The sequence below is a fragment of the Cyclopterus lumpus genome, chromosome 21 (genome assembly GCF_009769545.1).
Source record: "Cyclopterus lumpus isolate fCycLum1 chromosome 21, fCycLum1.pri, whole genome shotgun sequence".
Lineage (NCBI taxonomy): Eukaryota > Metazoa > Chordata > Actinopteri > Perciformes > Cyclopteridae > Cyclopterus > Cyclopterus lumpus.
In genome coordinates, this window is record NC_046986.1 from 17,138,630 (window position 1) to 17,158,695 (window position 20,066).

General features: G+C 41.8%; 1 protein-coding gene across 2 annotated transcripts in view; it reads right to left on the bottom strand.

Annotated features, from left to right (window-relative positions):
• ptpn4a (protein tyrosine phosphatase non-receptor type 4a) overlaps positions 1-20,066 on the bottom strand; it is a 62,583-nt gene that overhangs the window by 24,423 nt on the left and 18,094 nt on the right. Inside the window, exons 2-10 of one of the 2 annotated variants that reach the window (XM_034562559.1) lie at positions 14,589-14,743; positions 7,921-8,025; positions 7,596-7,638; positions 6,957-7,035; positions 5,490-5,534; positions 5,134-5,186; positions 2,392-2,512; positions 1,688-1,775; positions 123-211 (exon numbers count right to left, since the gene is read on the bottom strand). In XM_034562559.1, the coding sequence (XP_034418450.1) occupies positions 123-211; positions 1,688-1,775; positions 2,392-2,512; positions 5,134-5,186; positions 5,490-5,534; positions 6,957-7,035; positions 7,596-7,638; positions 7,921-8,025; positions 14,589-14,726 (761 nt within the window). In that variant the 5' untranslated portion in view covers positions 14,727-14,743. Of the gene's footprint in view, positions 1-122; positions 212-1,687; positions 1,776-2,391; positions 2,513-5,133; positions 5,187-5,489; positions 5,535-6,956; positions 7,036-7,595; positions 7,639-7,920; positions 8,029-14,588; positions 14,744-20,066 lie in introns of both variants that reach the window. The other variant, XM_034562558.1, reaches the window with a different exon arrangement.

A 20,066-nucleotide genomic window follows, 5' to 3' on the forward strand; every position in this document is an offset into this window, starting at 1 on the left:
GCTCACCCACACATTGACAACCTTTGAGTAAAAAGCAACCTCTCATTGGAGCACCATGCAGTTCCCGCCTGGACACTCAATGGCACATGTTCATTCATGTTTTGTGCGCGTGTGTCACTCACCATGGGAAATAGTTGATCCGTACCCTGTTCTTGTAAATCACAATGCCGGCGGACATCACCCCGAGAAGAATCTCTGTGTTGCTCTGGTCCTGAAGAGGGGAGAGCAGGGCGTGTGAAGGTGTGTGTGTTTGTAGTGAAGCAAAGCCGAGCAGAGACACGGGACTATGAAATATAAAAGAGAGGCTTTCTCTCTGCTACAAAGCAGACCTGGCTCTGGGTCACATGGCTCAAACTAAGAGTAGAGGTTAATGAGACCCACAGAGACGGAAATCAGAATCTGTGTGGGACAAGAATAGAGTTCAGGTCCAATAGACTTTAGTCTCAATTGATTATCTAATTAAAATGTTTTTATTTTATACACTGGACATCCTGCATGTGCAACGTGATACTGATGATGACATTTGTCTTGTGCTGCTTTATGTACACATCAGAAGTGATTATGTTAAAGTTTTGATCAATAATCATAAATAGCTTAAGCTGGAAAACCAGACAGTGAACCATCTCGGATTCACTTGATTTATTTTCGTGATGGTTTCTAGCTGGTGACTCAGGAATCGTTTACATTTTTCATTCTTTCTTAATGAATCAATTGCTGCATTCTTTGGACTAAAGTGTCACTATTATTATATAGAAAGCAACCAAATGATGCAACGCCATGCTTATCTAATTGCACTCTCAAAAAAATCAGCATCACATCATGTTTCTTTAATTGCTTTCAGAACTAAAAAATAAATCCCCTCATGACAAGCAAGCAGGTTCACTCAGTTTGAGAGCAACCTTTCTTACATTTTAATACGAGTTAAAGTCCCAATCCATAACAGGGTTCAAAGAATCAGAGTGAGAGTAGAATGGACATTCCCAATCAAATAAACATAGCACGATGTGGCCATTTCTTATGTCCCGTTGCCTTTAAAGAACAGTGACCGCCATTTTCTTCTGAACTGGTCAAATGACCCCGGCAAAGAGTTCGATGTCTGTTCAACTGCCATTCTATTTCTAAAGTTGAAACACAATCTTCACTTCACCGTGACATCTTAGCTGATGCAACATAGTTCCGATCCCTTCAGCAGCCCAGGTGAAAGATTCATGTGATGTTTTCCACACGACTTTCCATTAAAAATACTTTATATGAAAGAAATCCATCTAAATGGTGACGTGGCTGCTCTGCTACTATCTGCTGCCACTTCAGTGAGAGCTGAATGCCAATGTGTGGCCTTTCTGCAGGGTGTGGGCATCAACATCGACTGCACACACACTACAGCTCCTCCAACCGGTTCTCTATCCTCCTCTGATGCTGCTGAGGGAATGAAAGCAGCTTTGAATCAGCCATGTTGTGACAGTGGGGTGCAGATCGGGATTCTTTGATGTAAATTCTGATAGTGGTTGTACGAGGTTATGGATTAAATTATCTTGTACTGCTTCGGGAAAAGAAGGAAAGAAATGTTCACATGCAGATTTGTCTAACAGGAGGCACGGGACCAACAGCAACACAGAGACTCAGAGCGTAGACACGGCAACACACCTAAACAGACTTGAGTGTGAACACAGAATAACACCTTACTTACCCTTGCATAGTGCAGCTCTATCCCGTAAAGCTCCAGCGTGCGTGCTGTGTTCAGATAATTAAACTCTGACTGGGCAGGAGATAGACCGCTGAGAGCGAGAGAGAAAGGGGTGGGTACAAAGACAGATGGGGACGGGAGGTTGTGTGTTGGAGCAAAGAGAGTGATGATGACAGGGTAGGAAGGAACAGAGAGAGTATATGTGGTAAAGAGGCATATGTAGAAGGAGAGAGAGAAAGAGAAGGGCACAAAAAGGAACAAAAGAAACGGGCAATCAGAGATATGAATGAAGTAACAGCAGGGAAAAGGTCAGATAAACTGTGGCATGTGCAGTTCACTGCAACACAATATGCACTATAATACAACAAATTACATGTTGAATAAATTAAAAAAAGAGCGAAAGGAAATCATTTCTAACACTCGTTTATAGAACTGAATACAAAAGGCACCAATAAAAGAAGACTTTTAAAGTGCCGTTTTATACCGCTACTCTTGCAACCAACTAGAAAAAGTGAGTGCAATAACAAAGTCGTTGACATTGCGATAAATAAAAACAAATAAAAAAATATTGTGCAGCCCTACTCTAAAGGCTGCAATTTGAGGCTTGGAATCCAATTAAGTTGAATGTGTCAGCCCCTGTGAGTTTTTACATGCATTTGAATGTGTGTGTGATCTCTAATGAGCTTGTGCATCTCGGGAGTGCGTACCTGTGCTGCTGGTGGTGTTTGGCGACCTCTTTGTGGAAGTCTTGCGGAGGGTTGGGCATGAAGCTGAATTCCGACAGGTAGCCCGCCGTATGCTCCGTTTCACTGTAGTCCCCCAGCTCAGCTACAGAAGAAGAGATTGATTAAATGTCAACGCCGTCATCGCTCGCAGAGGAGGAACAACGCGGCTAATGAGACGACACCAGGGATGATAGAGAGGTTTACACTCGACGTGCACAGGTACGCTTTCCATCAGAAAAATCACTATGACATAGGGCGCAATGATTTTTTTATTTTTCTTGCATTATGATAATATTGTATGCTGTGCTGGATAGAATTAGCCTTTACACCAACACATGTACCATTTTCTGGCCTCGGTCTGAAAGCTTACTTACTACTTAGATGTGCAAAATTATATTTTCATTGCCAATGTTGGCCATAACCATCGTCATTGGCAAACATCTTAATATTTGCATGCTTTGGCTGATTATTCAAATAACTAAAAACAAACCTTTAGTTTGTATTAATTAACCTTGATTGTGATTGATCTCACTTTTGAATCCTTCTGCTATCTTATTTCCTTAATTGACATCCGTTTACACAGGAAGGAACAATCACACTCACAACGGTGCAAACAAATTAATAATGAATCTTCACACCTCATCTACAAAATTCGTACAACCCCTGACAAACCTCTTCTATTAAGAGAGTATGTATTATCACTACAAGCAGCAGCGATCACATTATTTTTAAATGTGCTGTTGTGGACACGTGTTTGTGTTTCTTTGTCCTTGAAGATTTTCAACAGAGCCAACAGGCAATGCGATAAAGCAGATGGACAGAGGCATTTACATGTGGCTCAAAATAACAAAAGACAGCAGGATCAAAAACACAGGGTTTTTTCCCCTCAAAGACGTAGCAAGAAGTGATTGTTATAACAGCCAGAAAGATAAAGAGTGAAATGATTCTCAGATCTTGAAAAGCTTTCAGAGCCCTCAAAGAGAAGGAGCTCAAAGAATCTCCAAAGCTAGTAGCTCACTCGTGGTTAAAGCGCCAAAGCATCAATTTAATCAAGTAGTCCCTGGACTAACCTACGATCTGGTAGCTTAAACATATTGACCAATAAATCAATTTGAGTTCACCCGCTTATTGATGTGCACACGGCTCCGGGGAGAAATTGATGTAAAGTCAATAGCTCACGTTTTAGAACAGTTGGCTAACGTTGGTTTTACTTCATGCTGCCGTTATTACTTTAACAAGGTTCACCGTTCACACAAACGATGCTCAAAAACGAGCTGACAACCTGATCTCTCTTTATATATTCATCCACTGATGTGAAATCCACACTAGCTGGAGCTCAGGCTCCCTATAATGATGCTATTGACCAACGAGGCACAAACGAGACATTCAACTCTCCATTTGTGATGATGGATTAACATGCATTGTGGGTAATTTAGTCCGAATGTGTGTGTGTGTGTGTGTGTGTGTGTGCGTGTGTGTGTGTGAGACAGAAAACCTGATTGTATCAAACATCCACCACTGTCAATATGATACATTAACAAAAGCAACACTAGGCAACTCAATGAAACCCAACATTTAATGTGAAAGTGTGGTGATGCAATCTATATATATATATATATATATATATATATATATATATATATATATATATATATATGAAAGGCTACATTACACAAGCTTGCATCTGCGCCTTTAAATTAAACAAACAAAAATGTGATATTTCAAGATCATTTTGAACCAAAATGCCTTTTTTACAAGAGGAAAGGGTTACTATGTTTTTCAAATAGTATTTGGTCAATATTAAACAAGAATATATGCCTACTGCGTGGGATTTGTGGTGTTTTGAGAATGCAAGCTTTAATGTGGGATTTAGAATGATCTGCGCCGGCACTTGGGCCAAGCTAACTGAATTAGCAGCATAGCAGCTGCTTCAAGCTGTTTTTCCCCAAAGCAAACATTTATCTTCATAATCCGAGCTGGCACTGAGCAGAGTGACAACATGGACCCAGCAACAGAGCGTGTGTGTGTGTCTGCATGGGTAAAAGCAGTAGTGTCATGATGGTGGTGGAGGTCTAGGCCAAATCTCTTCTCTGACCTATATACTACAGCAGTGCAAATTCCCCACAAAATATGCCAGAGGGGTGGAGAGACAGAAAGCAGGAGGGAGAGGAGGGGAGAGATGAGAGAAAGAGAGGGGGAGCGTGGGGGGAGTGTGAAAAAAAAAAAAGAGGGGGGATAAGCAGAAAGGGATGAGACAGACTAAACGGAGATAAAAGAAAGAAACAGACAGAGGCTGCATGAAAACAATGAGCAGCAGTAAAAGAGAAAGAGCGAGTGACACAGACGGACCAGTGTGTCATTATTCTGATGACAGAGGGGCCCAGTCAGCCTTTAACACAAACGCTCAATCACAACAGCACATTTCTATTTGCCACTGTACCATATTTGATCAGTGAGAAGGATTTAGTTTTTACTAAAGCAGACTGTAAAAAAACCCAAAAAATCTAATCACCATCACATTGCATGTTTACATCAATGCAAATACTATCAAATAACACCACACTTGAATCTTAATTGAATCATAATGGCTTTAGAGCACCAGCAATAAATGCACTGGAGCAACCACAGCCATTACATTTAACAGAGAGTGCAGCTAAAGAGAGGCCTAATGAATTGCCTTCCCACCGTTATGGAGAGTGGCTGTATCCAGGGAGCGCTACTTACATTGAACGGAATAGGACGCCAGCAGTGCGGCGGTGTTGTGTGGACAGGGCAACCTGGAAACCACAGGAAAACAAGTATTGGATCAACACAAAAAGAGCAATTACTTATCTTTGATTATAGTGGTAATATAAAAACATTTTAAAAAGGAGAAACCGAGAGATGAAGAGCAGAAACACAACAATGTTTCTGCTGGAAGGAAGTGTCTCTATGTGCGTGTATTAACTCACATCTCCTCCAGTCATGCAACTCTTGGCAGAATTAAGACCGACTAACGCAATCCACCACAACCAATGCAAGGATAATACATCTATAATACCAACTCTTTACAGACATTTAAAACACAACTGAAGACTCACCTTCCAGTAACTATATCCTGCTTGATCTGAAGATAATATTGGTACCTGAGGGGGGTGGAAGACAACACAGCGCATTAAGAAAAGAGACCAGTACACCTTTACCCCTGTTTGACTTGTATACAATATTACGTGAAGACATGCAGCCTGCTGATCAAATTATAATTGTGACACTTCTGATGTCATAAACACAGTATGACAAAGCTGTCGGGAGCGTATTTTTGTCGTGACTTGAGCGCACCAGTTCACAAGGCACCGGTTCAGCGTGCAAGATCGAAGCCCCCCCGCCCCCCCACACTTATTCACAGTTACAAGCTGTATAAAACACGTTGATAAGGCAGAGAGAGCGAGGCAAAGCTGAGAGGCTGAAATAAACACCAGGCGGAAAAGGCGATATGGTGCTGTGACGCCTGCTCTGCATGTTGTTTATGCCGAGCGCAGTGTTGCAGGCCTTATGTTTGCAGAAGTGTGGGTTAGAGTCCACACATCACGGCCCTGATGCGGAACACACTGGTCTCTGATTTTTCTTTAATGAGCCTGCATCATCGGGAGACTGAAGCTCTGGTTCTGGGAATCAATTTGCAATGATTAGATCCCAAAAGCACTTTTCACAACTATTTTGTAAAAATATTATTACCTTGTTTACTTAAGATTCTTTACATTTTATATCTATACAATATGTTTCTTCTGGCATGATGAGTTTTGGGACATTATGTACCCAATTTGCATCCTTATGTAGCACTTATGACAGAACCCATCTCAGTAAACTTGTTCAACTCTACTCAACAACTACTATTGTTTCTCTACTCTGGCTCTGTCGATAGAAACAAACAGTAATAAGTTCATGCTCAAAGTCAGCGTTCTCTATTTCTGAATGAAATGACAAAGAGACTGCACGGTATGCGTCTCATATTTTGACGAGGATCGCCACTATAATGACGTTATCGTACACGTTATGGACATGATCTCGTCCATTCTGTAATGACCTCAATATTATTTGTTGTTTTTGTTTTACATTAAAATGTAACCAATATTTTAGTCAACATTATGCCAGAATCGAATGAGAATGAAAGTATTTGTTTTGGATGCATCGTTATATATATTTAGGAAGTTCCTGCTCTTTTAAAGGGTGCCTATACTATTATGTTGTCATTATACAAGTGGCATTAAAGAGTCTTAATATAACAATAACATTGTTCATCGAAATTACTTCGGGGACAATGCATCGTCCAACAAAAATAAGTTATCGTGACCTAATTCACCCGAAACTGGATGAAACGATGCAAACGTGCACGCAAAGCACGATAAGGACCCGACAGCCCACGATACACCGGTCTGGTGTTGTTCCCTTGCGCCAAGTACACATCCTTTTTATGAATACCTTTCCAAAATCCCACCCTTCCACCGGATAATACTGAACATTTACATAAGTGATATACAGTCACTAGAATATAAAATGAAAAGCCTTACCGTGTGTATTCTTCCTGAAGTTTACTGGGGTCTGTCACAAAGAATTTCACTCTGAAGCTCAAGCTATAGGGAGAGCCTCCTGGAAGAAATGACGACGAACAGTTAGAGGGGAAAACACAACGTGGCTGGAAGTGAATGGTACACCTTTATACACTAAGACTGGATTTATATTTATTTGTCCTACTTTTACAGGATATAAACAAAGTGGACTTAACGACTCAAAGCGTAAAATACGCAAGCCTATATTGTAGTTCCATGTGTGTAAAATATTATATCCTGTGGTTATTCCTCAATGAATCAATCACTCGGAGTTAAAACTCGGTACATCGTTGCTTGAGGAGGACAGCGTGTCACATGGGGACTACTTCTTAATTCCTCTACATGTTACAAATTTCTATTACTCATTATGAAAAATCAGAGCAGAGTTGAAATGAAGTTTAATAATTGCTTACAGCAGATTCAAAATGTTAACCTGGACTGGGGCTGGATCACACATGGCCTCAATCAGCCGGTAAATAGTGAGATTTAAGCAACGACTTGGACTTGAGTGAACTCGCTTGGCTTCACGACTTGCTGTTCATTCCTGAAAAAGCCCTTGACTTGATAGTTTAAGTGGCATGTTGTGTGAATTTCACCTACTTTTCAACTGTTTCCTGACGGGCTTGCTGGGATCGAGCCAGCGCTGTAAAATATTGATAAGAGAGACACTTAGAGACACCTTCCACTGTATGGTTACACAGCCTAAATTATTCACCACAGGCCACACACACACACACACACACACATATCTGACGGAAGTACTCAAACACTGTTCATGTGGACACAAACACTTCAATATACTATACACAGTGACATGCAGTAACATACATTCTAGATATAAATTAAAAGTCATCGCGGCTGTGTCCAAACACACACACAAACACACACACACACACACACACACACACACACACACACTACTGACCGGCGAATCTAAGGAGTCATCAGCCAAGTGCAGGCCAAAGTAGTCTCTCTCAGTCAGCTCCAGGTGCTTAAAGACAGCATCCAGCAACACCTGGCCATGATCTGACTTCTTCAGAGAGGGGCAGAAAACACACAGTGAGTTGGAATTCGTTACACAATGTCCAGATCAATCAAATCCTCGCCTCTTTGCTGCTCCTGGAGTCCTCGACGACGGTGAAAGGTCACAGTAGAAACAGACATCTGAATAATTTAAAGGCTCACATTTCTACAGAGTTAAGATCCTGCCTGCTTATCTTTGTTCTCTACAGACAGCTAACGCTATCAGTAGCTGCATCCAGGTAGACGTCATCCCTAGAAGCTGCACCGCTTTTGGACCCTCATTTTAAACAAGTTTATAAGCATAAGAAAATATTTTTAAAAACAGGCTCATTTGAGCCTTGAATTTAACTGACCTTAGACTGAATGAACATTATTTTATTGACGCAATATACTTCAAACCTGTCGTCTCTTTTATATGATTTTAATGTTTTTATTTTGTAGTTAATGTGGTGAAACTTTTATGCTGTTTTCTTGGCCAGCACCTCTTCAAAAAATCTATTTAATATCTCAATGGGATTATCCTGGTTAAAGAAATGAATCCATGTTAATCCTGATTTTATATATTTCTAATCACGTTGGGAGGAATGTTTATAAGAAATTAAGTTGATGAGTGGCTTTGGGCTATGGTCGCATATTTATCCATTTCGCTACATGTTTTGCTCAGTGACCGTGGAACGCCATCTGACATCAAGTTACACAGACCGAAAAAATTACAAATGTACATAGAGAGACGAGTGGACTTCTAAAGCCACTGACATATGGATACAAATCCATATGTCAGTTGCCACATTCACCAGCTGTCTTAAAGAAACAGTAACATTTAGTGACTTGGCATCTGATCATAACATAGCATCTTACATTCGCACAGAAACACTTGAGAAAACAACAACTTCACGGTTGTTTTCTCCATGAGAAGTCAACATCATCAAACAGGAATATGGGTACTGAATGAAAAACCACAGCACAGAAGTGAAGATTCATTGTTAAACTCTCACAATTCAACTTGTTGCTGCCTTTAAACAACTGGAAACTGATCAATAGACACAGACGCAATGCGTGGGCAACTGTTTGATGAAAAACGGCCACGAGATTAGAAAGCAGCGGATACAGAACAGTCGGTCTGTGTAGTAAGTAGGAACACTCGGCGATGAGAAAAACCAAAGCAAGAGAGTTAAGGCCGAACAGTGAAACCACTGTCTGTCTGTGGTCAAGCTTGCATAAAAGAGAGTCACGGAGAAGAGGAACATTCAGGGCGAGAGACAGAGCTCAGGGAGGTGATTAAAGCCAAGTAAATCAATGACCATGTGCTTTAACACGGTTAAGTAAGGTTTCGGACAGAAAGTGCTCAGTGCTGCTTCATGCTTTAGGTTCTTCATTTAATAACTGATAATGATAATAATAGTCTTACACTAAAATGAATGACTATTATGTACATTATTTTTACTTTAAGAACAGTAGGATTGTTGTTGAATCAGTGGGTAAAATGTCAGTAACGGTCGGAGCCGTTAAAATGATTTTAGATTCCGAGACCCGCTGAGAAAAACAGGAACGAGGGAAAACAGGGCAGAAAGGCTGAAAGAGGGTGAGGAATCATTTATTAACCAGATTATTATTGTTTCAAGAAAGTAAGATGGGCGAGAGGATACACTGTGGGACCACAAGTGGAGCAGAAATTCCCACCTGATCCTCCCGCGACATTGAGGGGGGAAAGAGGAAGAGTTGGTGTGCAACTCCATCAGAGCTCCCATGGGAGGACACACACCCCACCTCTCCCCTTTACCCTGGTGCCACACTTTTACAGCCCAGCGCACATGCGTGCGTAATATATAGTTTGACAGAAAGTCCCCCTTCTTTCTCACTTCCCTACAGCTTTTACTATATTATAATGTTTGAATGATTACAATTAAGTCAAATTATGTAAATGTTGTTCAAAAGATCTCATACGTCTGTATTTTGGAAGTGTTAGGCGAAGCAATTTGACTATATCCAACTGAATGGACAAACAGAGTCACTGCCCTGGAAGTTGGTGAAGTCTGTGTTGTGTTGTCAAAACCAACTAAGCCTTTCAATTTAAATTATCTTTGACTTTTTTTTTTTTAAATGTAAGTGTCACAAAATTCTTGTGTGGACTGAAAATGTCTGACTAGTTGACTGAATATATGACACGATTGCAGAGAGTTTCCAGGTGGCTTGAGTAACAAAACGACTGACAAGTGGAACAATTCAACCAGCTGACCAGTTTGCAGACGGAGGTAAAACCAAATGAGGAAGGGAAAAAACATGCAAGCCTCTTATGTGATGTTTTCCCATGTAAGGCTGTTCATAGACGTGTGGGTGTTACTGTGTGAGCGTGCGTGTGCGTGTGTGTGTGTGTGTGTGTGTATCCACTGCTTCTCCTTTGTATGAAGCAGTTTTTCAAGTCTAATGTGGGAGCCCTCTGTGTACTTTTTAGACTGTGCTCGCAGGAAACCCATCGCCACTCTGTTTGTCTGATTATACATGTGTGTGTGTGTGTGTGTGTGTGTGTGTGTGTGTGTGTGTGTGTGTGTGAGCCTCTTCTGGTATTCTTAAAGCATGCCAGCCAAATGTGCGATCACCGCCAGTGCAGGAGTAAACAGCAATCCATTGTTAAAACTCAACATGCACGCAGGGAGGCATGTCCTCTCTCTCTCTCTCTGAACTTTTGCACAACAAATTAGAGCAGCAAGCTTAACACTGTGAATGGATCACGGGCTATCACACTCAAAGATAGAAAGAATCACTAAACACAAACCTAAGGAGAAACGAACAAAGAAAAGAGGGGGCTGTGGGGGAGAGAGAGAGAGAGAGAGAGAGAGAGAACAACAGACGACTGAGAGATGGTAAGAGGAAGACAGAGTCATAGAGGCACAGAGAGAAAGAGAGAGAGAGAGAGAAGAGGAGTGATTGACGATGCGGTTGTGCCACACAAACGCTCTTTGTGTTGATCTTCATCAGCCCAGCAGCACCACTGACTGAACGAGTGTCCGTGGGCCTGAGAGTGAAGAGGGAAGAGGGAGACGTGGTGATTGAGCGCAATCAGTGGGAGAGAGATGCTCTGATAAGTTTTTCTGATATGTTTTTCCCCCTGAGGGTTTCTCTAAAGTGTTCGAGGGAAAAAGAGTCCCAAACATCAATCACGACAGAGGGACCTGAAATCCAAAGTGGTGCTTATGGGAAAAATCACTGTTTGTTTTGTTGTGTTTTTTTTACAGCAGGATAACAAAAGCGGCAAAATGTGTCACTTTTATTTGCCTCCTTGTTCATTTCCTTCCACTGGAAACAGCTGAATGTGCTGCTTGTACGTGTTTGTGTTCAACAATGATGGAAGATCAGGAATGCGTGAGGCTGCTTGTTCAGACAGGAAGCTCCCTCTCTCTCTCTCTCGCTCTCCTCAGCTGACTCATTTCGACAGTATCTGAGACCCCGTTCTTTCAGGCATGACCTAGAGTTCGTGACCATAGATGAGGGTCGGCACGTAGGATGCCCGGTAAATTGAGAGCTTCGCCTTCCGGCTCAGCACCTGTTTTAGGCTGCAGCCGCACCGATCCACCCGTCGATCTCCCGCTCCATCTTACCCTCACTCGTGAACAAGATCCTTAGATACTTGAACTCCTTCGCTTGGGGTAGGCATTCTGTCCCCACCTGGAGGGAGCAATCCACCGGTTTTCAGGCAGAGCACCATGGCCTCATCATGGTCCGAGGAGGACACATAATCTGCAAACAGCAGAGAGGCGATCCCAAGACCTCCGAACCTGACGTTAACCACCCTCGGTTGCACATAAATATCCTATCCAGGAAAGGGTGATGAAGGGTAGCCCTGGCGGAGGCCAACATCCACCGGGAACATGTCTGACTTAATGCCGAGAATATGAACACAGCTCCTACTGCAGTCCTACAAAAACATAATTTACTTAAATATGTGTATGGATACACAAAATGTATTCCACCTGAACTACCCATTTCTGGAGGGAGAAATAGCTCTATCCCACAGCCACACCTGTCCAACAAGCACAAACACAAATGCGCTGACCCAAATACGCGCCACAATTTTCATACAGGGTCAACACATTATTAAAATAAAATTATTTTAACAAAAACACAACAGCAAAAGTCTATATTTTACTATTAGGACTGCACTAAAAGAATAATGAGCTAATGGGATGATGGGTTATTGGTCAGCTGAAGGGAAAGTAAGGATGTGGAGTGGAAGAAATACGCAGCTAGCTTCTGGAGCTAGCTTTTGGAGCGCTGCACTGGAGAACGCTTCACATGGCTGTCAAGATCCAACACCGATTGAAGGAAAATATGTTTGTTTTCTTTTAGGTAAAGTTTCTTGAAAAAAGTGTGGCCTTCAAAGTCACCGGTTAAAGTGTCAAAAGCAAATTAATTTGAAAGAATTGTTCTGCTCTACCACATAACTTGCATCCTTTGCCTCTTGCTGCTCTTACTTGCTCATTATTAAGAGCTACTTCATTACCAAGTAGCTCTTGCAGACGCCCGAATGTTTATGTGGCGTTTAGTGGTTACTATGGTTACAGCTGCACATCATTTTACTCCTGCTTCTGACTGACCCGCTTTTGTATTAGAAGAGAGGTGGGGTCAGTAAGTGGGCAGGGCTTCTTTTTTTTCTTGTCATCTATCGAGCCTTAATTGCCACACTAGATGCTGATTTTAGCCAGAGACTTCCCATCTATAAAGATCATCAGTGTAAGCCCTCATGTGCCCCCCCTTCCTGCACTACGGTTCCCATGACAATAAGTGTCCGCTTCTGGATTTTCACTCTCCGCTAGAATCAAGGCCAGTCGGGCCGGCGAGAGGATCAATAGAAGTATTGTTGCGCCCAGGATGGCTCGTCTTTCCAGGAAGTTAGTGCTGCTGCAGGGTTCTGATCAATGACACTGACAGAGACCAACTCATTCATTCAAGAGGCAGGGAGAGGGGTATGGGGGGGGGGGGTTGGAGCAGGAAGCAGAGAGGGATAGAAAAGCACAAGAATAAATGTAAAGAAAGAAAATGGAGAGGAGAGGTTTTATCAAATAGACTGTGTGGGATGGCGATCCACAATAATGTCTACGGTGGTTATCCAACGATGTATGATGTATGATGCAAGTTGAACTTCGCTGAGCATTCTTCCAAAAATATTATCTTATATGCGGTTGACACACACAGTGTTATACCGTTCCTTTTGAAAGAAAGAGCAGAAGAATGTCAGGAAGTGGAAAAAGCACACCAGCTACAAGCTTGTAACAAAAACTCTTTAGTCAACCACTCTTCTCTAAAAAAGAAACCTGTTTTGTAACCAATCTGAATGACAGAGTCGTAGTGTGCATATTTATGCATTTATCTCTCTCTATTTTAGTTGTGTGTGTATATACAGTATACATATATATACATACACACACACACACACATACATGCATGCACTCACACACAGACTTCAACAGCAACAGGATGTGATCTGTCAGAGACGGGATGTTATTAAAGGAGTTATATTTTCTGACTCACAAAGGGAATATTCCCTATCGATCTGATGAAACACACAATGGCAGAGAGAGACATCAAGACAAAGAGGGAAAGAATAAAGTGTTATCACATGAGGCGACAGATGACATCGGTCACAAGCCAACTTGTCTTCTGGCTTTGTGTGACTTAATGATTGTAAAACAAAATGAAGACCGACCGCCTGATCTGCTACCGATAGAGACCAGCGTGAGAAAAGAAATGTAAATCTTTAAGTCTCATCACAATATTACAGAAATAATTATTTGCTTATTAAATGTCTGCAAACAGAGAGACACACCGAGGTTTTGAGAGGGACGGTGGCTCAACATTGGTCTTTTAAGGGGGTTCTGAGAGGGTTATTCTCTCATTTCCTTCTCACTTCATGGCCTAATATAGTTATGTTTAAATGTATATTTTTTGGAAATGTGTCACATAACTTCAAGCAGATGATTCAACCAGGTTCTCATCAGCTAGCTGTTTTATTGTATGACAATAACATGAAGTCGTTCTGGTAAATTAACATGATTAAAAGTAAGCCACATTTTCTATTGACAGTTCCTGTTGGCAATGTAACCATGGATGAATAGATATCCATCACTGGATTACTTTAAAAATGAAGAAAAACTTAAAGACGTGAAGATTCTCAAGCAAGTTCTGGATTTATAAGGAGCGTCTTTATTCTACGGTTTATTGATGATTGACGTCAGAGATTATGATATTCCCGGGTAGAGTAAGTCACATTTAATATAAAACTGTCTCATGGCTGTGTGTTCAGATTGGATTTAGTTAAGACTCCATGAAGAAGTAGGCATTTTGAAGCGAATAGTGGCTCCCGTTGGTCCCGGGCCCCCCCCCTGGGGAGGTGCGCTTCACAGTTTGAAAGCATCTGTTCTTTTAGAAAAGCAGTATGCATCATGTAAGTTATGCCAAACGTACAGTACATGGGTAACAAATGAGTTCTCACATTTATAGCATCTGAAATGAACAATTTCAGCCTGTTAATATCTAAAGCAAGATACTGATAGACCAGGGAAGCAGTATACTCACGCAGACTTTGAACGCCTGGACAGTGTTGTCCAGCAGCAGTATGTTGCACACAACCTGTGTGTGCTGCCTGTCTCGCTCCAGCTCCGTCGCCCGGACATTGTAGGATCTGCCAGCAGGCAAGTGGAAGCGCGCGCTCATCACGCTCCTACCAGGGTCTGCAGCAACCAAACACACAGCGGAGAGGAGCAAACAATGAGTGACAGAAACAAAAAGAGTTTAGGCAGGAATATAAATGGAGAGTCGTCATATCAATGCTTGTAATGTACACATACTTAGTGACAACTTAGGCGAGCTAGAGTGATGAAAACGACTCAATCTGTGTATGAAGAACACAAAAAGCCAATGTACAGTACAGCATAATGTATTTTTTTCCACACTGCCTCAGAGAAGGCAGCCACGCAGCGAGGCAAGCCTGTACAAGCACGGCGAGGCAGCAAAGACTGACTGCTTCATGAGAAAAGAATGTCAATGAGTAGGCAAGCAGGGGATGTGGAAACTATACAGCAGCGCAGCACTAAATCACTACTATAAAATTCAATAAGAAAAAGAGAAAAAAAAGAGCTTAAAACGTGTGCAATCCTCCTCCGTGTTTCATGATGTAAAAATGTGACCGTGTGGGATATTCAATAGAAGGGAATATTGCACGTGGAAAGTCAGCAAAACCCACAATCAGGGTATCTAATCCTTCACGTGACAACTAGAAGTATGTATAACACCGTTTAAATTCAACTGCACCATTAGAATAACTTCACACTTGTGACCATCTATTCAGAAGGAGTTCGATCAACACATTTTCTCATCAACAGGTATGTCTGGAGTATCCGAGGCGATTGGTTGTTAAATGACAGCAGTCTGCTGGCCCTGTCTGCTCATCAGTGGGAAAAAATAACAATAATTCAATCTGAAGCTGCTCCATTTACAACCAACCAAAGCCCCTTCTTACTGAGGCCACGTCTGACTACTTTCCTTGTCTCCGTAGATTGCAAACAAAAAAAAATTTTTTATTAAAAAAGGACTGTTATACTTATACTGCAGTATATCTTTACTCTGCAGCACAATAATGAACAATGATGAACAATGATCTAACTCTTTACAGCTTAACTACTTTTTTTGTGTACAAACATTTAACAGGGTGCTTTATTTATTTTGTAATGTTTAACATATTTTATCTATAACTTAAAGGTATAATTTAACATTTTGGTGACAAAACTCCAGGAAGTCACTGCGCCTGGCCAAGAAGCACATAACCAACCTTTACACCACGGTGTGTTGTTTTTACACTTTGTTTCTTGTACAGATTAAACAAAGGATTATATAAATAGTTAATTAGTGAGTTTTACAGTCGCTGGTAGTCTGACTGTTTTCTCAGAACAAAGTCAGGCTGGACGGGATTCCCATTTAAATTAGTTTGGGCTAAGCTAACAGTAGCTTTACATTTAGTGTACAGAGAAATACACAAATATGTTATCAGTCTTCTCATCCAGCTCTCAGCAAAAAAGCGAATACGCTTATTTCCCTAAACTTTATACTATTCTTTTATAATAATTGTTATAGGCAGTTCTATTTAGCATTAAAAAATGCTTTTAGATCATTTTAAAATATTGGCTCACATGCTCTTTCTGTTTTTCTGTTGTCGCAGCAGAGTTTTAATTGTTCTTTCATTTTGTTGGGTAACATATGCCGCTGCAGTGGGATTTGTGTGCTCTATGTCCCCCTACTTTTTTTTTTTCTTTTATTCTTTGGTGATCTGTCCTGACAGGAGACATAATAACCCCACAAGGGTCACGGCCCCGTCATCAAGAGCGGCTGTATTTGTAACGATGGCTCTGTGTGAGCGTACTTGTGTGTGTATAGTATATATGGCGGGTCCTCTGCATGTCTGAGCTGCCTGTCACTACACATCAGCACAAACCCCTGGGACCACTGGCAGATGGTGTGCACACTACACACGCAACTACAAATGTAGTTGAGGAGGCCACCACTAACAGCAGCAACACCTTCAACGTGGGGGTTTTAATAAGCGCATCATTTATTGTGTGTGTTGTGTAATTGCGTCTTAAACATGTTATGCTCACTCAGCAAAATATGAAGGGGGAATTTCAAGCACTACAAGACTCATGATTTATCTTTGAAAATATCTCTGTAAGATCAACAATCAGAATTCTTAAATATCGGGTGTGCGTGATGATACTCAACCGGTTTACACATCAGGACAAGTTTCATGACTGAGGGGAACACTTCTAGAATCTGTTGCTCTGGTCCGAAATAATGATGTCACCAGGGTCGTCTCAGTTTGGGCTTGGAGTCTACGATCTTTTTACTGGAAAGCTTTCTCTCAGTGTGTGTCACAGCATTATCGCACCTCTGCTGAAATCAAGATCTCCCCCTACTCATGTCAGAGGAAATTGTGACACCGATATGGAATAGAGCATTGACCTACACAGGAAAAGAGCAGAGGCGTTACATCACGCCGCATAGATAATGAGAGAGACGGTGTCGTCGATGTTGTCATTTTGGAACTACATTTTGGATCACACCACTAGATGCACCCGTCTGTCCGATTCAGATAAGCAGGTGTCGGTGCTTACCACCTCTAATGGCACCTTCCTGGGAGAAACCATGGCCCGTGTCAAACACTGGGTGGGGGCGTGGAGTTTAAAAGGCTCTCAAAGAGACGCTGTTGAGCCGGATGAGAGGAAGTGTAGGATCCAGTGGCCGACAGCTAGCAGGTGAAATCTAACCAGGCGTGATGGTGGTCGCGCTGTGGGTCACCCTGAGATAAATGTTTTCCGACGGTCAACAGAACAACCACACCAAATACGGGCGCGAGCAAACATGCACACTGCTGACGGGAGGGAAACGGAGCAAACGGACCAGCGAGATGAGCAGCGAGGAGCGCCGAGATCAAGCCGTGGAGAAGGAAGGAGGGCAGGAAGGAAGAAAGAAATAAAGAAAGGAAGGGATGGAGGGAGGGAGGGAGGGAGCGACACTATCACTGGCTCACACTGTGGAACAGCTACAGACTACACAGATGATGAGGTCTGACACAGAGACTCTCTCTCCACAGGATTCCCTGCTCTCTTCCTGTTCTAACATTTTCCTTCCATCCAGCTGAAGACAATTTAAAGACCGGGGACAACAGGACTGGATCATCTCTGTGGTGCGCAACCACTTAAAATCACAATTTCCCCCCAAAATGAAACCTCTGTACGTGACTTTAAATCATCTGAATGCTCAAAAGATATTTGAAAGCACGACTGGTAAATATTGTCAAGGTTTTGCATACATCTAAAAGCTAACCATGTTTCGCTCAGCCATATAGTCTGCTTTGGTGTAATGTATCGTCTGTGCTGATCCTCTACATCACGATGTCATTGATACTCTCAGTTTGGCTGTATTTTGTTTTCAATCCATTATATTATATTATTATATTGGACGCTCTACTGTATTCTTCACTATTCTGTTGTATCATTGTTGTGTTCTATCACAAATGTTCTATCTTTTTCTGCTCTGCTGTGTTTCTTTTCAGTTTTGCTCTGCTGAGCTGGACAGGACAGCCACACTCCCCTGAGAGAAGCCTCCGGAACTCCGGAAGCACGCTACCATTATTGCTTCCTGTAGTCAGCAGAGCTTACAAACAGGCAGGAGTGTGTGTGTGTGTGTGTGTGTGTGTGTGTGTGTGTGTGTGTGTGTGTGTGTGTGTGTGTGTGTGTGTGTGTGTGTGTGTGTGTGTGTGTGTGTGTGTGTGTGTGTGTGTGTGTGTGTGTGTGTGTGTGTGTGTGTGTGTGTGTGTGTGTGTGTGTGTGTGTGTGTGTGTCTTGACCCCTAAAGCTTCCCTCAGTGGTGGGCTCCTCTGGCTCTCTCAGCTTATTGCAAACACAGACGGTCCTGAAGCCTTCCCGTCTGTACACAGGCACGCACGCACAAGTAAAAAAAAATAAAGCTATACAAATATTTCCGACTGAACTATTTGTTATTTATACTAACAGAATAAAGGTCTTCAAAGGAAAATACTTCACAACAGGCAACTTCTTTTCCCAGTTCATATATGGGATGACTAACAAACTTAATTTGCCCCATACGTGCCTATTTATACCTCAAGTTTTCAGGGTTTTTTTAATCAAAAGACATGTTTGGCATTTCTGTCCCTTTGTGTTGCTTTAAAACAACAGAAATAAAAGGCTCAGAGTTAGGGATCCCAAAGGAATTATACATCCCCGCTCCGCAGCGTTTCATAAAGCGGAAACTAGGCCACAGACAAACAGGTGGTCAATTACGGGATGTGTGCCAGTCTGTGTGTGTAGACAGCTTGTGAACGCTGTGGCTTTTCATAATAAATTATTGAAAAAATAAAATAAAAATACTTTAAAAGCGTCAGATCTTCCTCTCTTTCTGCACATGACATTTCAAAAAGGAGGATATGAATGAAACATGCAATTTTCACAAAAACAAAGGAGGCATGGGAAGCCCATGATCTCAACTTAACCTGGAAGAAAAATAAGACTTCCTGTTCCACTTTTCTGCTTTTGTTATTTACATCCTCGTTCTATCTCTCCTTCTTCAGACCCCTACACCCCTCATTTAACTTCACCCAGTTTTCTCCACCCTTTCCCTCTCAATGTTTGGTTTTGCACCCTTTTTTCCTCCACCTACATTCCTCTCCCTCCTCCGACCACCCCCCATGATCCCTTTAATTCTACTTATTTTATGTAGGGCAACAACAGCAGACAGAGTGCTGTTTCATGTCTGTGTGTGCGTGCAGGCGTGTGTGTGTGTGGCTGACAGATTCAAACAAAGCATTTAAAATGTGGCTGTGTGGGGGTGCCAGGGAAGTTGCAGCTTAAGGAATGTGGGCAGCGAATGACCCCTGACCTCCTTCAGGGTTCACCATATGTGGACCTGGCTGATGGTAAAGTCATACAGTGCAGCTTGTATCTGTTTGCGGAAGTCTCTCAGTGGAGTGGACTTTTCTCAGAGTGAGTAAGGAAATTCAGATTTCGTGCTGACCAGCACATGCATGAAAACAGAACGCTAGACATACAGTACAGAAAGTACTCACACTTGGCATTGTATTCGTACCAGCTACTTTACTAGCAAATTATTCAAGTTCAAGTTCACATTTATTTATTCATGGTCCCAGTTTCGATTACGGGGTTTCCCCAACTTGTTTTTCTTGTGACCCACTTTTTAAAAATGACAAACCATCGCAACCCAATTCATAATCTTCCTAATCTAAAAAATACAACGAGAGAAATTGTGAGTAAATCCTTTTTACATTATCTTGAATAGGTATACCAGATATGTTGAAGTGATATATGTTTGATAAATCACAACTTTATATTATGCATGTGTTATTGAAAACAGACAAACATGTTGAATACTTAATAAATGAGAATGGGTTCTCATTAGTAAAACAAACAGAATGTACACTAGCCTTTCTTTGATTCAATAATATAAATTGACCACAATTATCAGATA